This window comes from Polypterus senegalus, chromosome 15 (genome assembly GCF_016835505.1).
Source record: "Polypterus senegalus isolate Bchr_013 chromosome 15, ASM1683550v1, whole genome shotgun sequence".
NCBI lineage: Eukaryota > Metazoa > Chordata > Cladistia > Polypteriformes > Polypteridae > Polypterus > Polypterus senegalus.
Genome location: NC_053168.1, coordinates 61724595 through 61743501, shown reverse-complemented (window position 1 = coordinate 61743501; position 18907 = coordinate 61724595). Strand labels below are relative to the sequence as shown.

Here is an 18907-nt window from a genome sequence, read left to right as displayed (position 1 = left end):
GTAACTAAAAGTAAAAATGTGAAGTGCCCACAAAAGAGTTAATTAACTTTTAAATTAAAATGCATCGATTCTTTAAGTGATTAAAAAAAATAACTCATACAATTTGATATAATAACCATTATCCTACATACTGTGATCAAGTTTTATATGATATGTCATTTTCTTCTCATATTCAAGCTGGATAGAAATTTCACTTTAATTGAATACATTTTATTTGATTTAAATTCATTATTTTATGGACACACCATGATTTTATTTTTAGTCATATATGACCAACAAAATCTCAGTATAAGAAAAAAATATTTTTTTACTTTTTAGTGCATTTTTAAATAGAATTATCCCTTAAAAATCTTTGAATGCATATTTTACTATGAAAATTTTCACAAACATACAGTAGCTGCCAATTCTTTCAGCCTTACATCTGCTAATACACTGTTGTCATAAGTGAATAACAGTGGTTTTTACAGGTAGTCCCCAGGTTATGGACATCCGACCTACAACTTACGAACGAGGCCTCAGCTGCGACGCATGCGTCTCAGTAACTGCCGCTCTGTCATCTTCGGTCTGGGGATGCTGCAAGTGGTGGCTGTAGGGGGGCGATTTCGCTGCTCACGCAGTGTAGTGTCCCTCGAGCAGCTCCTGGTGGCAAGCGCTTACCTGTGGTCCATAGTCACCGGTGCCACAGCTATCGCTCGTCTGCAGGACGATGGTTCGCTGCCTGCCCACTACACCGCCGCAGCTACTGCTCCTAACTGGACACAGGCTGGATGGAGCAGAGGGGGGTTTTTCACTGCCCGCCCAGCACACACGGCTGGTAATGCTGCAAGCGGTGACCCGGTTGTGGCTGAATGGAGACCATTGAGGGTGAACGGGGCTGCGGAGGTAGCATTGTAGTGTGCCTCGGATGGCTGCCTGTTGAATTGGGGTTGGGCGATTCACTACCCGGATTTGGCTGCACCGTGTTCGTTCTCGGTGGGCAGACGCTGCAGGCACTGTAGTGGAGGTGACTGTGAAGTGGGCTGGTGATGAACCCCCTGTCGCCGCTTGTACTGTTACACACATAGCAGGAAGTTTTCTCTTGTCAATACATCAGACGTGTTGACTGGTGCCTTCTTGCTGTGATAGCATGTACTGTATAGTGCTGTGCAGAAATGAGCTCATCTTAACCTTTTGTCTTCACCCTTCAAGAATGTCTCTGAAACACAAATCTGATGCAAGTGCTGGTGATACAGTAAAGAAGAGAAAAACCATCACCACTGAAAATGAAGTAGAAATAATAAAAAGGTCAGAGAGGGGTAAAACTCGATCATTAATTGGCAGAGCCCTTGGTCACAGTGGGTCAACAATAGTATTTATTGATAATAATGTACCTGTTCCGATTTACATACAAATTCAACTTAAGTACAAACCTACAGTCCGTAGGTTCGTATTTTGGAGCATTTCAGGTTAGGGATGCTCGTCATGTACAAGCTTCCATTATGGACTATTGTTCGGCAACACTAATTGTCCCAGTCTTTAAGTTTGTCTTATGTTTCCCTTCCTTGTTTGGTTGATGCTTTGTACCCATTATTGCAAGGATTGGCTTGTCATGCACCAGTCCTGTAACTGGAAAAGAAAGCATTAAATATAAAAAAGTAGTTTGGAAATATTATACCAAAGGCTGATGTTTTAAATGCTGAAAAATGAAGGTTCATGCTGATATCTGTAGGATCACGGTTAGTGTTAAATAATGGAAAAAAGGTTAATACAAAGAAATACCTGTTTTTGTATCTAAACTGCGGTTCGAGAATATGATGGGAGACAGAGACCACATTCCAGATTTCATATATAAACCTACAAATAATTAAATTTATTAATTAAATTCACTTTGTTCTTCCATTGTTAAACTGTAAATTCACTAGCCAACGTTTTGGAAATCCATATCTTGTCGACGATCGCCACGTCGCCATTCCTAGGCCTAAACGCCTTGAGACAGGTACATTAGAAGAACAGAAAGAGGAGCACATGGTGAGGTGAGCCATACCACCATGACTTCTCCCTGTTTCAGTGAGCCAATCAACTGTGCCACTGTAAGAGAAACGGATGATAACAATAAAAATTTGAGATACCAGCCTGGTCACCCTGTATATTTGGTTTTAGAAAAATAAACAAAGCTAGGGGGCTTTGCCCCCAGCTCGCTTCGCTCGCATATGTGGATTTCACTTTCACCAAACAACAAATATTTTAATTGTCGCAGATACGCCTCTTCATTGGGAAGAAACGCTACTTATCCCTGATGGCAACACAAATTAGGCGATCTACAAGTCTCCGACATAAAGTTTAAATCCGAACAATACATTCACTTGATTTTCGCTGTTCCGTTATTTCACCAGGTAATAATTTCCGTTTGTTTTCACTAATGCGATCTTTACTATAATTTTTTTGAGACTTTCGAATTTTAATACTTTCATTATCTCTAACCTGCTCTGCATGTGTATCGCGGCAACATTTTTAAACTTCTTTACAACGTTCTACTTTGTCATCCACTCTTTATCTTTTATTTCCTGTCCTGGGTGTGGTTAAATCTCTTGGCACAAAGTCTTGTCTCACGGAACGAAAGTATCTCTCTGAAAAAGTCACGCCTTTTCTCAGGCTAAAAAGTCTCGTCTTGTCCCAGGATTTTTTTTATAATAGAGAGATATACACAACTGCTCCAAGATAGCGCAGGTTTCAGTTTTGTGTCCTTCTGATAGGAAGAGGTGGGTCCAGGTGGACAGACATTGGAACTGATGTCAGAGGTATTATAGCCATTAATCATCCAGTCTGCAGAGGCAGGAAGAGAGATTGGCATTAGGACATAGCACCAACCCTTAGAACAGCGCAGAATTAGAGTCACTAGAGCCCTTCAACTGTCCCCTATGTGCATGCGTGAGACACTGCATATTATACCATAATACTGTATGTGGTTTAGCCTGATTTGACGCTAGTTTCAACCCCCTATGAATTAAATATTGAATTAATATAGATTTGACAATGTACATATTTATGTATAAAACCAGCTATTTGAAATTGGGAAAGAAACAAAATCATGTCTTGTGGTTGTTTGGCAGTTCCTGAGTGAGAGTCAGGGAAAAAAGCTGACATTTTCATAGGTTCAAGCTGTCAAATCTGTTTGAGTAGCAGAGCCTTAATAGATATTTTGATGGATAAGAGACTGTGTGTACAGTTTATCATCAGTGTATTTTTTTATTTAATTTGAAAGCTATACTCAGTCAGAAAAATATATACACCACATTATACTGGAATGTATGTAAACGTTCAGAATTTTTGGCTAAGTTGCCTGCTGCTACTAGTTACAGTTTAATATTTAGCTGTGCCATTGCTTTTATTTTTCACTTGCATCTGTAATGCATTAAGAGTCATGCCTCAGTTTATAAACTTTGAAATGTAAGGATGTTTTTATAAATTTTTTCATAACTGATAAAAGAACATATGATGAAATGTAAGGATGTTTTTATAAATTTTTTCATAACCGATTAAAGAAAATATATTAAGAACAAACATTAGAAATTGTTATATTTAACTCATGGCTGCAGAAAGATTGCAGTTTTTTAGCCCTCTATGCTTATGATTAGTTTGAGTTTTCTGTGTTGTGTGTATAAAATTGTAATGTTACACCTCTTATAACAATTTCTTAAAATTTGCACCAACACTATACCAGTGAGCTACAGTAGTATATTGCCTTACGTGTCTGTTTATAGAATGTTTTTATCTTAATAGTAATGTATTTTTTTTTTTTTTAATAAAGAATACATTGAATATAACAAACAATAACTATTATTCTGTGGAAGTTGCAAACATCAGTGCACAGGTCCAGTTCTCAAAAACTGTTATTGGCAAAGCCCGACTGAGCAATTTTACATCGATTGGTCCCCTTGACATGAAACAGGTACAGTTTCTTTTTCATCTTTTTTCAGTTTTGGTTGGTGGGGGGAGTGTGGATTTTACATTACTTTTTGACACAGTATTTGAGAAATTCTATAATTAGTCACATTCCTGTAGTAGTATTTCAATCAAATACAACAGGTGGTAATAAATGTACTTGGTAAGTAATATTACTAATTTGAAGATTCATGCCAGCATTCATCTTCTTCTTCTTTCGGCTGCTCATGTTAGTGGTTGCCACAGCGGATCATCTGCATCTTGTTCTGTTACACCTATCATCTGCATGTCCTATCTCACAACATCCATAAACCTTCGCTTAGGCCTTCCTCTTTTCCTCTTCCCTGACAGCTCTATCCTTAGCATCCTTTTCCCAATATACCCAGCATCTCTCCTCTGCACATGTCCAAACCAACGCAATCTTGCCTCTCTGACTTTGTTTCCCAACCATCCAACTTGAGCTGACCCTCTACTGTACTCATTTCTAATCCTATCCATCCTCGTCACACCCAGTGCAAATCTTAGCATCTTTAACTCTGCCACCTCCTGCTCTGTCTCCTGCTTTCTGATCAGTGCCACCGTCTCCAACCCATATAACATAGCTGGTCTCACTACCGTCATGTAGACCTTCCCTTTCATTCTTGCTGATACCCGTCTGTCACAAATTATTCCTGACACTCTTCTCCACCCATTCCACCCTGCCTGCACTCTCTTTTTCACCTCTCTTCCACAATCCCCATTATTCTGTACTGTTGATCCCAAGTATTTAAACTCATCCACCTTCACCAACTGTACTCCCTGCATCCTCACCATTCCAATGACCTCCCTCTCATTTACACACATGTGTTCTGTCTTGTTCCTACTGACCTTCATTTTTTTCCTCTCTAGAGCATATCTCCACCTCTCCAAGGTCTCCACAACCTGCTCCTTACTATCGCTACAGATTACAATGTCATCAGCAAACAATAGTCCACGAGGACTCCTGTCTAATTTCTTCTCTTAACCTGTCCATCACCATTGCAAATAAGAAAGGGCTCAGAGCTGATGTCTGGTTACTCTTCACTGCCACCTAGGGCCTGTCTCACCTCCTCCCTAAACTCAACCTTGTAGTCTTCTTTTTTCAACTTCCACCATTTGATCCTTGGCTCTGCCCTCACTCTCTTCCTCTTCTTGATTTCCAACGTCATCCTACTGACCACCATCCTATGCTGCTTAACTACACTTTCCCCTGCCACCACTTTGCAGTCTTCAATCTCCTTTAGATCAGCTCTTCTACATAGGATGTAATCTACCTGTGTGCATCTTCCTCCACTCTTGTACAAAACCCTATGTTCCTCCCTCTTCTAATACATATTCACCACAGTGATGTCCATTCTTTTGGCAAAATCCACTATCCTCTGACCTTCTTCATTCCTCTCCTTGATACCATACCTACCCATCACCTCCTCGTCTCTACTGTTCCCTTCACCAACATGTCCGTTGAAATCCGCTCCAATCACCACTTTCTGTCCCTTGGGTACACTGTTCATCACTTCATCCAACTCACTCCAAAAATCTTCTTCCTCACCCATTGCACACCCAACTTGCGGTGCATATGCACTAACAATATTCATCATCACACCTCCAATTTCCAGCTTCATAATCATTACTCTGCCTGACACTCTTTTCACCTCCAAAACACTCTTGACATTACTGTTTCTTCAGGATAACTCCTGCCCCATTTCTCCTCCCATCCAAACCATGATAGAACAATTTGAATCCACCTCCAATCCACCTGGCCTTACTCCCCTTCTATTTAGTCTCTTGCACACACAATATATCAACCTTCCTTCTCTCCATCATATCTGCTAACTCTCTCCCATTACCAGTCATACTGCCAAAGTTCCTACCCTCAGTTCCACTCTCTTTACTTTCCTCCTCTCTTCCTGCCTCCAGACACGTCTCCCCCCCTCTTCTTCTCCTTCTTCTTCTTTGGCCAACAGTAGCCCAATTTCCGCCAGCACCCTGTTGGCTAACAGTACTGGTGGCGGTCGCTGTTAACCCGGGGCCCAACCGATCCGGTATGGAAATTTATATTGTTGTCCACATATTGATTTGGCAAAATTTTACACCGGATGCCCTTCCTGACGTAACGCTCCCCATTTATCCAGGCTTGGGACCAGCACCAAGAAACACACTGGTTAGTGCATCCCCTGTGGCTGGGTTTCATGGCAGCATTCATCCCAATCTGAAAAGTTCGGATTTGTTTCAAGAACAATGTTAGATCAGAGCTGCATTCTGGTTTTCCCAAGATAGCTCCTGTACCTACAGTTTCAGAAGTTAAGGATTTTACCAAAATAAGGAGATTTCCTCATCAACATTCTGTCATCTAATTGGATGGTGCTACAGAAAAAGCACTTTATTTGGCTTGTATGTTGGCAAACCACTGGACTCAGCTAATCCATCACTATGTTGCATTGATTGAATCCTCAGTTATTGACAAGTGTCAGTTTTGTGAGGGGAGGGAGAGTGAGGTTGAGACCATTTTTTATTGTTGCATTTTTATTTTCCATGTCAATTTTTAGTATTCCTTAAGAATAAATTTGGTGTTTTTCAAATCAAATCTGTTTCTTCACAAACATGGAAGAGATGCATTTACCACACAAAATTGAGTTCAAAGGTTAAGCATTTTCTATAAATTAAAAAAGATATCTTGCCTGCCCTGGCACAATGAAGGCTACGGGGTATAGGACACCACCGGAAATACCAAAGTATAAAAACTTACTAATGAAGTGGCATACGTTTCGATATATGAAAAAAAGTCTTTGGTGTTTCAGATGGAAATAACCATTTTATCACATATTCCTGGTAGTATTTTTCTTGTGATAAGGATGTGTTTTCTGTTCACTTTTGTTTGTTTTTACATAAATACAGAAGGGAAATGAAGCAAAACCAACCATGTGCCATGAAAAGTTTACTGTGACTTTTTCTTTCGAGAAAAATTGTTCCCATGGTGAAAGACTGTTGTGCAGGAAGATTAAGTGCCGTGCTCTTGTGCACAGCTGGTTTTGTTTTAAAATTGCATCTTATAATACTGGTGTTTTTTTGTTAAAAATATGACTTTAAACTATATTACAAAATGTGTGTGTTCGCAAGACACAGATCAATATTCTACAACTGTCTTGGAGTGAAAAATGGACATCTTTGGTAAGTTTTTAAGCTTTTCCCCTATGCCTCATAGCCTCCATTGTATCAGTGCAGGCAAGATACTTTTTAAATTTGTCAAAAATGCTTAACTTTAGAACCTAGTTCTGTGTGACAAATGCATTTACCATGTTTATGAAGAAATAACTTCTGACTTGAAAAATACTAAACTTACCCTTTAAACATCTCCTGATAATTCTGTTTATTTAAAGTGTTTCTGTGACTTAAACTGAAAACAAATTGTAGGCAAGCTAGCTCATTTTCTTATTGGTCAAGAAAAATCGGTCATTTATAGGACTTTTCAAGAAAAAAAAAACACATTAGATAAGGTCTTTGGTTTAATAACATGTTTGTTTTCCTGATGACAGACAGAATTTGCATAAATTACAATTTTTATGAAATGACTTGCAATTTTGTAATTTTCCATCCATCCATCCATTTTCTAACCCGCTGAATCCAATTTTGTAAATTCTAATTATATTTGACTGGCAGAGTCAAAAGGATGACTTCCTTAGGCTATTTTAAGTAACAATGGTGACTCTGTTCCTTTTTTCATTCTTGGGTGCTATTATCTATTGTACCCTCTTTCAAAAAATAAAATTATACATATTTCTACACAAACAGTTATCTTGAAGATACATTGATTTGATTAGCAGAGTATATGGTACAATGAACCATTTTAATATCAAGACAGTGCCAGTGGCCGTTCACCCAAATATCATCAATTTTACTCCTCCATTCTTCACTAACTTACTGTTTACACCTTATATTTATATGTCAGATGGTTAAGAAACAGCAGTAAAATAGCAAATAAAGTAAGTGGAACAAAAGCATCAATAAGTATTTTTATTAACTTCTTGGTGAAATGAAAACCTGAACTATTAGTAACATTTAACATTTAACTCATTTTCACATATGCCTTTAACATCTAGAATTATTTTTGAATTAAGAAATTGCCTAGATCAAAATGTGCAGTCACCCGTTGCTCTTCAGTTTAAGATCTGTGCCGTAGAATATCTGGCAAGTAAAATGCAGTAAACAAATGCTTATAATGATAAATTTATACATAATGTTCAGTCTGTTTATTATATTTAATAAGAGTTTTACATGTTTTACTTTTGTAGATTGATTACATGGTACCCACAGTAATAGCTGAAGAAATGAGTTACATGTAGTAAGTATTTTTTTATTCATATACCAAACATTTTGAAGGTGAACAAAATTTTAAAACCGTGTTTTATTTATTTACAAATGGTTAGCATTTCATTTAAAGTTGGACCCAACTAAACCTGCTTGGAATACTGAGGAACGCATGGAGTGAGATATTAATGTAGTGTATACCTTTTCTAGATTTCAAATGCCAACAATCCTGTAAACTTTTAAAAGACTGAGAAATGTATATTTGTTATTTGTACAGATGACTCCTGCAATAATTTTATACAACAGTAAGCTCATTTGAATATTAGATTCGGAATTGCCAATACATCTTTCATTGTTTTTGACCCTAATTAGCTGTCTGACCAACCCTTCCATTCTTTATCACACGTTCATCTGGATATTCAGTGGTATGAATTTTCGGTCAATTTCATGGATCACACAGGATCCTTCTATAGGGGAGAAAAGGAAGTCATACTTGTTTTCTTAGATAAGCGCTATATGGTGTTAAAATGTAAAAGACTTCACACTTTGCTCACCCCCCAACTTTGCATACCTAGTTAGCAAATTCTGTCACATTTACCTAGTGATGAATTTTTTATTGGTCAGCATTACAACATCTGAGGCTTATCATTTACTGTAGTTTTTGCAGAGAATTGAATTAGGCCAATTTCAAGAAAGCAGCAAAGTATTGTCTTCGATCTATTATAAATTATATCTCTTTATTCCTCATTTAATTTTTCCTATTCTTTCCTACATACAAACTAAAGCTGAAAAATGAACAGACAACAATTAGGTTTACACCTTGTTTCTCTGAGCAGACATTTCTGTAGGATTTGTTGTAGTTGATGGTTGGACCATATTCAAAGATTTTATCACCACATATATGGGCATTATTTTGCAATGTTTAATGCCTAGTTTGTAACTTGGGATTAAGTGTGAAAGATCATTTTGATGGCATGCATAGTCAAGAGAAATAGTTCATGTGACATATAAATACACAAAGAGTTGGCGTGATTTTTTTTTAACTACTAGACAAAACTTCAGACAAACCTCTTCCAGTGTGCTTGAGTGTGGTAGGGCTTACAGACCATTACAAATATTAAATCTGATATGACTGAAAGCACTACCATTGATGCTTTTCCCAACTGTATATAATGTTTTTTATGTTCATTTTAACTACTTAAACATAGATCCACTGAAGGAAGCCTGGGCAGTCCTAGTAATTTTGTCTCTTTGAAGTATGCGTGGAAAGCCTTTCGGCAGCCCAGACTTAACTTTATAATCTGCACTGACATGTAGGTAGCTATATTTATGGATGTGTTTTAGCCTTTTATTAGTTCAGTATGAAGAAAATAAAAATTAATTCCCTTCCCAGGCATGTAATAGTTCTGTATTTATTATTATTATTTACTTCTTTAAGGCAGTATAAATTCAACAAATATCAAGTCACAAATCCAACATTAAAATTTTACACAGTACTGTGAGCATTTAAATTGTTATTGCCATATAATTATGTATTTTATTAGTTTTTATTTTAGAACCTTATATTTAATTTCTACTTAAATCCTGCCTTAAACTGAAAATGACTTTATATATATGATTTTTTTCCCTTTCTTTCAGTGAATATTGCACCTTGGCTACAATAAAAGTACATAATATTGTAGTGATGATGCAGTAAGTAAATATTTGTTACATTTTACATATGATATTTATTAGCAGAATTTACATAATATCATAGTTGTTCATGAAAGTGTGTCAGCCCATTGCATTAATTTCATTTTTTTTGTTTTGTTTTTAATCACACAAAATAAAGTTAATTAGAATTTGTTACTTGCTAATTAAAAAAAGTATAAACATTCATCAATTTGAGTGTTTTTGAAAGAAAATGTCCATGCAGCAAAATAATCCACCCAGTGTAAAAAAACGATGCAGGTGCAGAAATAGGTGAAACCTTAGTTCTGTAACTTGCATCGGAGTAAAGCAAGTTTGAGTGGGCCAAAGAACCAAGGTGGAAAAACCTTGTGGATGCTCATCAAGCGATTTCAAAAGGTTTGGACTCCATGAATCCACTGTTAGGCAAACAGTATGTACTGTATTTGGGAAGACATTTAAAAACATATTGACAGCCATGCCAAGAAGTGTACATCCTCAACCAGGACAACAAGAATAATGATAAAAGAAGAAATAAGTAACCTTAAAGTAACATCCAAACATCTATGAACCCCAGTAGCTACCTCTGGAAAGTTACATAGATAAACATTATAATTTACTAGAGGGGACCCAAAAATTCCTGGAAATGGATAATAGCATGGGAATACAGTGTAGTTATCAACTGTGTTTCTAGGTATCGCATGCCTAGAGTCTTGTTATTCAGCCTACTAAGTGGCATTGTGCTGATTTGATCAAGATGCCAATTTCTGACATTTATTCAACAATCACTCGGGTGACTTGCGAGATTTTTTTTTTTGTTTACAAGGCAAAAAAATGCAAGTCCAGTTCATATTGAACCATCAAGACAATGATGTCTACAAAAAATTTAATTTGGCAGGGGTGTACATAAAACCTTTTCATGAAGATGTAGTCCAAATGATACACATTTGCTATTTCAAATTACTGGTCAGTTTTCTTTCAACTTGAGGAACCTTTGAGTAATTTTGTATAGAAGAAATATCATAAATACTGTAGCAGTCTATAAATATGCAAATCTGGTCAGCACTTACTGTAAAATACCAAAGGTCCAAGTCTGTCCCAGGTTTGTGTTTTTTTTTTATGCTCCTCAATAGCTGTATTTAATAATTCAAACATTTTAAAGACCAACCCAGATTTGTTTGATATACAGTGCATCTGGAAAGTATTCACAGCGCATCACTTTTTCCTCATTTTGTTATGTTACAGCCTTATTCCAAAATGGATTAAATTAATTTTTTTCCTCAGAATTCTACACACAACACCCCATAATGACAACATGAAAAAAGTTTACTTGAGGTTTTTGCAAATTTATTAAAAATAAAAAAACTGAGAAATCACATGTACAAAAGTATTCACAGCCTTTGCTCAATACTTTGTCAATGCAACTTTGGTAGCAATTACAGCCTCAAGCCTTTTTGAATATGATGCCACAAGCTTGGCACACCTATCCTTGGCCAGTTTCACCTACTCCTCTTTGCAGCACCGCTCACGCTCCATCATGTTGGATGGGAAGCGTCAGTGAACAACCATTTTTAAGATCTCTCCAGAGATGTTCAATCGGATTCAAGTCTGGGCTCTGGCTGGGCCACTCAAGGACATTCACAGAGTTGTCCTGAAGTCACTCCTTTGATATCTTGGCTGTGTGCTTAGGGTCGTTGTCCTGCTGAAAGATGAACCATCGCCCCAGTCTGAGGTCAAGAGCACTCTGGAGCAGGTTTTCAGAGAGACCCCTACTCTCTCTTCTGTTTCTTTTTCCGGTTTCTTTGTGGTGGTAGCCTGCGCCACCACCTCCTACTCAAAGCATCATGATGCTCCAACAATGATGGATGGATTAAAAGCCAGAAGTCTACGTGACCATCATAATCAAGTTATTCCATGAGAACCCTAAATCCAAATTTCATTTATTTTAGGTAGAATGCCCAGAGGGGACTGGGCAGTCTAATGGTCTGGAATCCCTACAGATTTTATTTTTTTCTCCAGCCGTCTGGAGTTTTTTTTGTTTTTTCTGTCCACCCTGTCCATTGGATCTTACTCTTATTCTATGTTAATTAATGTTGACTTATTTTATTTTCTTACTGTGTCTTTTATTTTTCTATTCTTCATTATGTAAAGCTACTTTTTGTATGAAAATGTAATGTATAAATAAATGTTGTTGTTGTTGTTCATCCAGGATGACTCTGTACATTGCTGCAGTCATCTTTCCCTTTATCCTGACTAGTCCCCCAGTTCCTGCTGCTGAAAAACATCCTCACAGCATGATGCTGCCACCACCATGCTTCATTGTAGGGATGGTATTGGCCTGGTGATGAGCAGTGCCTGGTTTCCTCCAAACATGAATCCTGGCATTCACACCAAAGAGTTCAATCTTTGTCTCATCAGACCAGAAAATTTTGTTTCTCATGGTCTGAGAGTCCTTCAGGTGTCTTTTGGCAAACTCCAGGCGGGCTGCCATGTGCCTTTTACTAAGGAGTGGGTTCCGTCTGGCCACTCTACCATACAGGCCTAATTGGTGGATTGCTGCAGAGATGGTTGTCCTTCTGGAAGGTTCTCCTCTCTCCACAGAGGACCTCTGGAGCTCTGAAAGAGTGACCATTAGATTCTTGGTCACCTCCCTGACTAAGGCCCTTCTCCCCCGATTGCTCAGTTTAGATGGCCGGCCAGCACTAGGAAGAGTCCTGGTGGTTTCAAACTTCTTCCACTTATGGATGATGGAGGCCACTGAGCTCATTGGGACCTTCAAAGCAGCAGAAATTTTCTGTAACCTTCCCCTGGTTTGTGCCTCGAGACAATTCTGTCTCTGAGGTCTACAGACAGTTCCTTTGACTTCATGCTTGGTTTGTGCTCTGACATGAACTGTCAACTGTGGGACCTTATATAGACAGGTGTGTGCCTTTCCAAATCATGTCCAATCAACTGAATTTACCACAGGTGGACTCCAATTAAACTGCAGAAACATCTCAAGGATGATCAAGGGAAACAGGATGCACCTGAGCTCAATTTTAAGCTTCATGGCAAAGGCTGTGAATAATTATGTACATTTTCTTTCTCAGTTTTTTTATTTTTTAATAAATTTGCAAAAATCTCAAGTAAACTTTTTTGACGTTATCATTATGGGGTGTTGTGTGTAGAATTCTGAGGAAAAAAATGAATTTAATCCGTTTTGGAATAAGGCTGTAACATAACAAAATGTGGAAAAAGTGATGCGCTGTGAATACTTTCCGGATGCACTGTACAGGCAATGCACATACACATTTAAGACTTATTTTCTGCAGTATTAACTTTTCTTTTTTCATTTAATTTGCAACAGAGTAACGGTGACAACTGCCTACTTCGGTCATACTGAGCAAGTTTCTCAGGAGAGATATCAGTATGTGGACTGTGGAGGGAATACTACCTACTTGCATGGCCATTCTGAAGTTTTAAATATACTCCAGCCACCACAGCAGTAATGTGTTTAGAAGGTTAATTTTAAGAGATGAGGGAATACCAGTGTTTTTTTTTTATTAGTACCTTTTAGGTACTCCAACTTGTTTGTACTTGAAGATTGTATAGCTGGTCTCACTGTGTTATTTACCTAGTTTTATTAAATTTGATTTTGTTTTATTGTTTATGAGTTCTATCTTTGATAATCTGGTAACCTAATGTACAGCTCGTATTACTGTAAGCACAGGTTTAAAAAGAAAATTCTTTTACTTACCAGTTTGTGTCAGATACTCTTTTTATGTTGTATATGAACGATCCAGTTAATGTTACCATAATACAGTTATATACTCCAATGTTGCACACTGCTTTGTTTACATTTCATAATTCATCTAGGAGCCCTCTTATGCAAGTACAAGTTGATGGTTTTAAGCTTAGTATTCTAAAGGAAGGAATTAAAATCCGCACAGTATGGATCAAAAAATGCTGTTTAATTCATGAAATGAAAGAAATGCTTACTATTTCTTATGAAATTTGCTAATGCTTACACTTGAAATATTTTGAAAGTTTTTTTCAAAAATTAGGAAACTATCTTGCATTGTGTGTATTAACTTGATGTTTGAAAACACATCTGTAACAATTTATTTAGTCAGTCATGTACACTGAGAGATCAGACATTTATGCATAGTAAATAATACAGTAATGCTTTATCAGTAAAGAAGATATTCAACACATTACCTAAAAACCATGTTCATTTGTTTCGAAATGTTACAGTAGACTGCTAACCTGATGTCTGCATCTTGCAGAGATATTCTAACACATTAAATGGCATGTTTTGTTAAAGCTAAAATAATGTACATTATGCTAGAAATGTATTTATACAGATCAGTTGTTTATATAAGGTAATATGTTTCTAAACCTTATTCTGCTTAAAATTTTTGCAATAGTTAATTTTGAGATATTGCATATTATCATTTACTGGATTTTTTAATGGTTTGCTCAGAACCTATGGCATTACTGTATTAGTTAATCATGTTATTTCATGTAGGCTTGTATTATTACCTACAGATTAATTTTGGTTTGACATAAGCAGGGAATATATAAATATTTTCATTTAGTTGTTTTTTTTTTTTCAGCAGATGATGACCTTTCACAAGTATCACAGATTTTTATTACTTTATAAAATATGTTTTCTGAAAAGTAAAAACATTTAAAACATGTTACATAATGCTTAATTTTGATGAAATTTTGAGTACTTGTTTACTCCGGATAGATAAGTTGCTGCTTACAACAACTTTGCCCTGATAAATTTGCATTCAACAAGTGGATGAATGGAAAGACAATAGTAAATGTGGGCTCTGGAAAATATTTTTTTTGCTAATCATCAAGTTACTTTGTAAAATGAAGATGATATCTCTTAGAAGTGATATTTAAATAGTTAACAGAAAAAAATGTATTTTGAAGAGTTTGATAAACACTCTGTTTACTCAGCAGTCTTTTTAATTAGGTTACCTTTGCAAAATGTAGTGATTATATGGAATTTTCATTTTTTTTTATTGAATGGATACTCCAGGCTACCTTATGTGAATAAGAACCACAGCATAACTAAACACATTACCTGGATGCATTGTGCAGACTTTACTGTCAAGCATTTGTCACTTTCTGTGCCCAAGAGATTTTCAGTTTTGTATGCACAAATACAGCACTCTCAGGTTTTTTTGAAGTTATAGGCTGAGCATTTTGAAGTTTAAGAACCCCTATTTCCTTCTTTTTGATAGAGCGTTAAGTATTTATCTCTTTAGAAATCCTTGTTTCTTTACTGTGCAGGGAAGGTGCTGACTTTCACACAGGTTTTTCCTAATAGGTCAAGAGTTCCCGTAGCATGCCTTTGTGTCTTCATAGTCACAGCAAAGAAACAGGTCCCCATTTTTGTAAAATGCTGTTTAATTATTCAAAACCACTTTCATGGAATCAAAAGTTTGTGTAACACTTTTATTTTTTTAGTTTGACCTGCTATGGTGTTAATGTTTTACCAATTCTAATGTTACTTTATAGTTTGTTAAAACCTATTGTGGCAAGTCCCAAAATATTTGGAACGATGTGTACTGAAACCAATGATACTGCATTATTATTTTTCTGAGCAATTTTTTTTTTTTTTTTGTGCAGCATTACACATGCTTTTCTATGCCTGTAGGAACAAAGGTTTCAGAAAGATGGCAAGGCACAAATGCACTTCTTTAAATTTGCTTGTTTTCTGCCACAAGCAATCTTACTGTATCTATGGGAGCAGACCACCTAGGTCAACTGTGCGGCAGTGTCCTGTTTTTGAATCTTATTTTCTGTCCCAGTGTTACTGCATATGTTTGAAATACTCCACCGACTTTGAGATCTGAAAATATCCACCATGTGGTGTTAATATATTAGTAAATCAGTGCAAATTGCTTGACTCAAGTTAAGTCAACATCATTTTTAGTGGTATTGGTATTCCTATATATAATTAATGTTTTTGAGGATTTTAGTACACAACACTACAGTTGTGTTTTGCTATATTTTATTCAACTTCATTTATAATATTTTTTAATATGAGCTCATCTGTGTGCTTTAAGTTTATTTTGAAGGAGTTATTTTGATATCTTGGGTTGATTAAATTAACATAAGTGATATTTATGCTATTGTATTTGACTAGTGCAATAGGTTTATTTTACAATAACTCAGTATTTTTGTGTATTTTCAATGTTGTATATTTTAAACAGCCTCTTTAAGTGTGCAGTTGCATACATTCATTTACATCGCTTATTTAAAAAATATTTTAGGTTTGCACCCTTTTGTAATTAGGGAACACTTAATAAAACAAGACAAAATGTGTAGTAGGTTCTACATTTTAAAGATTATTTCTGATATGCATTGGTTAAATGCAAAATACAAAGGCAAATGTATAGATTGTGATACTTTAAAATGGTCTTTTTAGTTCTTGTTTCTAAAATGTTTCTAAAATGTAAAGTCATAAATGACCTTCAAAAAAGACATTTGCAACAGTGACTAATTGATCAACATACGATATGTGCAATATAAAGTAAAATTATTCAGGCATTAAGTTGTCAGTTGAATTGAAGATCAACTGACAAGAAAATATTATTTTCCTTTGAGCCTATTATTAAAACCTCCAGACTTGCCTTATAATAAATTAGTGCATTTGGCTGTAAGAGACCAGATGATTTTTACTTTAAATTCATTTGTTTTATTATTTCAGCAAAAAGAGAGTGTTCCACAGTTTAAGCTATGGAAAGGTATTAATTAATGACAATTATAATAACATCAGAGTAGCATTTCTAATTTTGCACTGTTTAGAATAATGTATTTTTAGTAATTACCATAATTCATATGATATTATAGCAAATTCTATTATTTTTGTCCACTGGTCCATATTTTTGAACAATAAACAATCACAATTCAGACATGTAACTCTTGTTGTTTCTTATGTATTTGTTTGTGTTTGTGTGTGTGTATATAATTTATTTTTTATATATTACACTTATGTGTGTTTTAGTATCTGCTCTGTCTCAACTTTCTCAAAGCTAGAGCCCATTCCAGCAGCACTGTATGCCAAGTTGGGCAAGTCATTGCCAGGGCCCGCTTACACACACACACCTACCCACACAGACGATTCTGAGTGGCACATTAGCCCAACATGGTACGTCTTTGGGGATGCAAGAGGATAACGACAACACCCAGAGGACTCTTCATGAACAGTGAGTGACCTGGTGTGAGATTCAAAGTCAAGAGTGCTGGGTCCATGAAGCAGCAGCACTAATGGCTGGATTATTGTACAGCCCACAGAAATTTGAATTGACCTTTAATTACATGCAAGTTTTCTCAAGATTACATTTTCACAGGAAATACTGATGTGGCTGTTGAATTGTGCTGCTGAATTGAATTGGGATTGAGACTCTTGGGAGTCTCATAAAAATAATTGGATGATGTTTCAGCTTCACTGTGAAAATCCAACAACTAGTAACACCAAATTCTGATTCTAGAATAATGTTTAATGATTATCTCAGAATATTGTTGTAATTTATCCCAGATATTTTCTAAGTGCCCATTTATTGTCTATAAATAAATCTTAAAATAAATATTTTATATTATAAATAAGTAAATAAATATTTTATATTATATTTTATATTTATTGTAAATAAATGTAGTTCCCAACTAGACACAATAAAGCACATTAATTATATACTATATTTACATTTTGTGTGTATTGTTAATTATAGAAGAACAATGCCAGTTTTTAAAAGTATGTCAATTAAACCATTGCTGCAGATAAAAATAACACTGTATGATAAAAATTAGTACTTTTTCTCTTTTTGAAGTTAAGTAATGTGATTTAAGTTTAAAACAAGAAATAATGTAAACTATTGGGTTACCCCGTACAGACAATCACACACACAAACACATATTCAGCTTTATATAGGAGATTTTGGAGAGGTGACAACAACAACAACAACATTTATTTATATACCACATTTTCATACAAACAGTAGCTCAAAGTGCTTTACATAATAAAGAATGTGTTTTCAGCAGTGTTTTAAAGTGCTCTTCTGTATTAGCCTGGTGAATTCGTATTGGTAAGCTATTCCAGATTTTAGGTGCATAGCTGCAGAAGGCCGCCTCACCACTTCTTTTAAGTTTTGTTCTTGGAATTCTAAGGAGACACTCATTTGAGGATCTAAGGTTACGATTTGGAATATAAGGTGTCAGACATTCCGATATATAAGATGGGACGAGATTATTTAAGGCTTAATAAACCATAACCAGAATTTTAAAGTCAATCCTGAATGACACAGGTAACCAGTGTAGTGACATTAAAACTGGAGAAATGTGTTCGGATTTTCTTTTCCTAGTTAGGATTCTAGCAGCTGCATTCTGCACTAGTTGCAAACGATTTATGTCTTTTTTGGGTAGTCCTGAGAGGAGTTCGTTACAATAATCTAGTCGACTGAAAACAAACGCGTTATTTAATTTCTCAGCATCTTTCAGTGATATAAGAGGTCTAACTTTAGTTATGTTTCTTAAGTAAAAAAAAAATGCTGTCCTAGTGATCTGATTAATATGCGATTTAAAATTCAGATTACAGTCAACAGGTACCCCTAAGCTTTTTACCTCCGTCTTGACTTTTAATCCTAATGTATCCAGTTTATTTCTAATAGCCTCATTGTATCCATTATTGCCAATCACTAAGATTTCAGTTTTCTCTTTATTTAACTTGAGAAAGTTACTATTCATCCATTCTGAAATACAAGTCAGACATTGTGTTAGTGAATCAAGAGAATCAGGGTCATCAGGCGCTATTGATAAATACAGCTGTGTGTCATTATCACCTAGATCCATATAGCTCAGTGGAATGTTTATTGAATCATTGCACTTTTTCCACTAACTTCTAATAATGCCAGAAATTGTAAATTTTAATTGCTTCATTATTCTATTATTTTTATGCCTTCTGCCCAGATCTGAAATTGTAATATTGTTAACATGAGGT

General features: G+C 35.8%; 1 protein-coding gene across 2 annotated transcripts in view; it reads left to right on the top strand.

The window, feature by feature from the left end:
• Window positions 1–16833, top strand: part of tmem106ba (transmembrane protein 106Ba) — a 43905-nt gene extending 27072 nt beyond the window's left edge. For both annotated transcript variants that reach the window (XM_039736644.1, XM_039736645.1), the window contains 4 exons: window positions 3788–3928; window positions 8229–8278; window positions 9883–9936; window positions 13259–16833. In XM_039736644.1, the coding sequence (XP_039592578.1) occupies window positions 3788–3928; window positions 8229–8278; window positions 9883–9936; window positions 13259–13400 (387 nt within the window). In that variant the 3' untranslated portion in view covers window positions 13401–16833. The remainder of the gene's footprint in view (window positions 1–3787; window positions 3929–8228; window positions 8279–9882; window positions 9937–13258) is intronic.
• Window positions 16834–18907: the final 2074 nt, after the last annotated feature.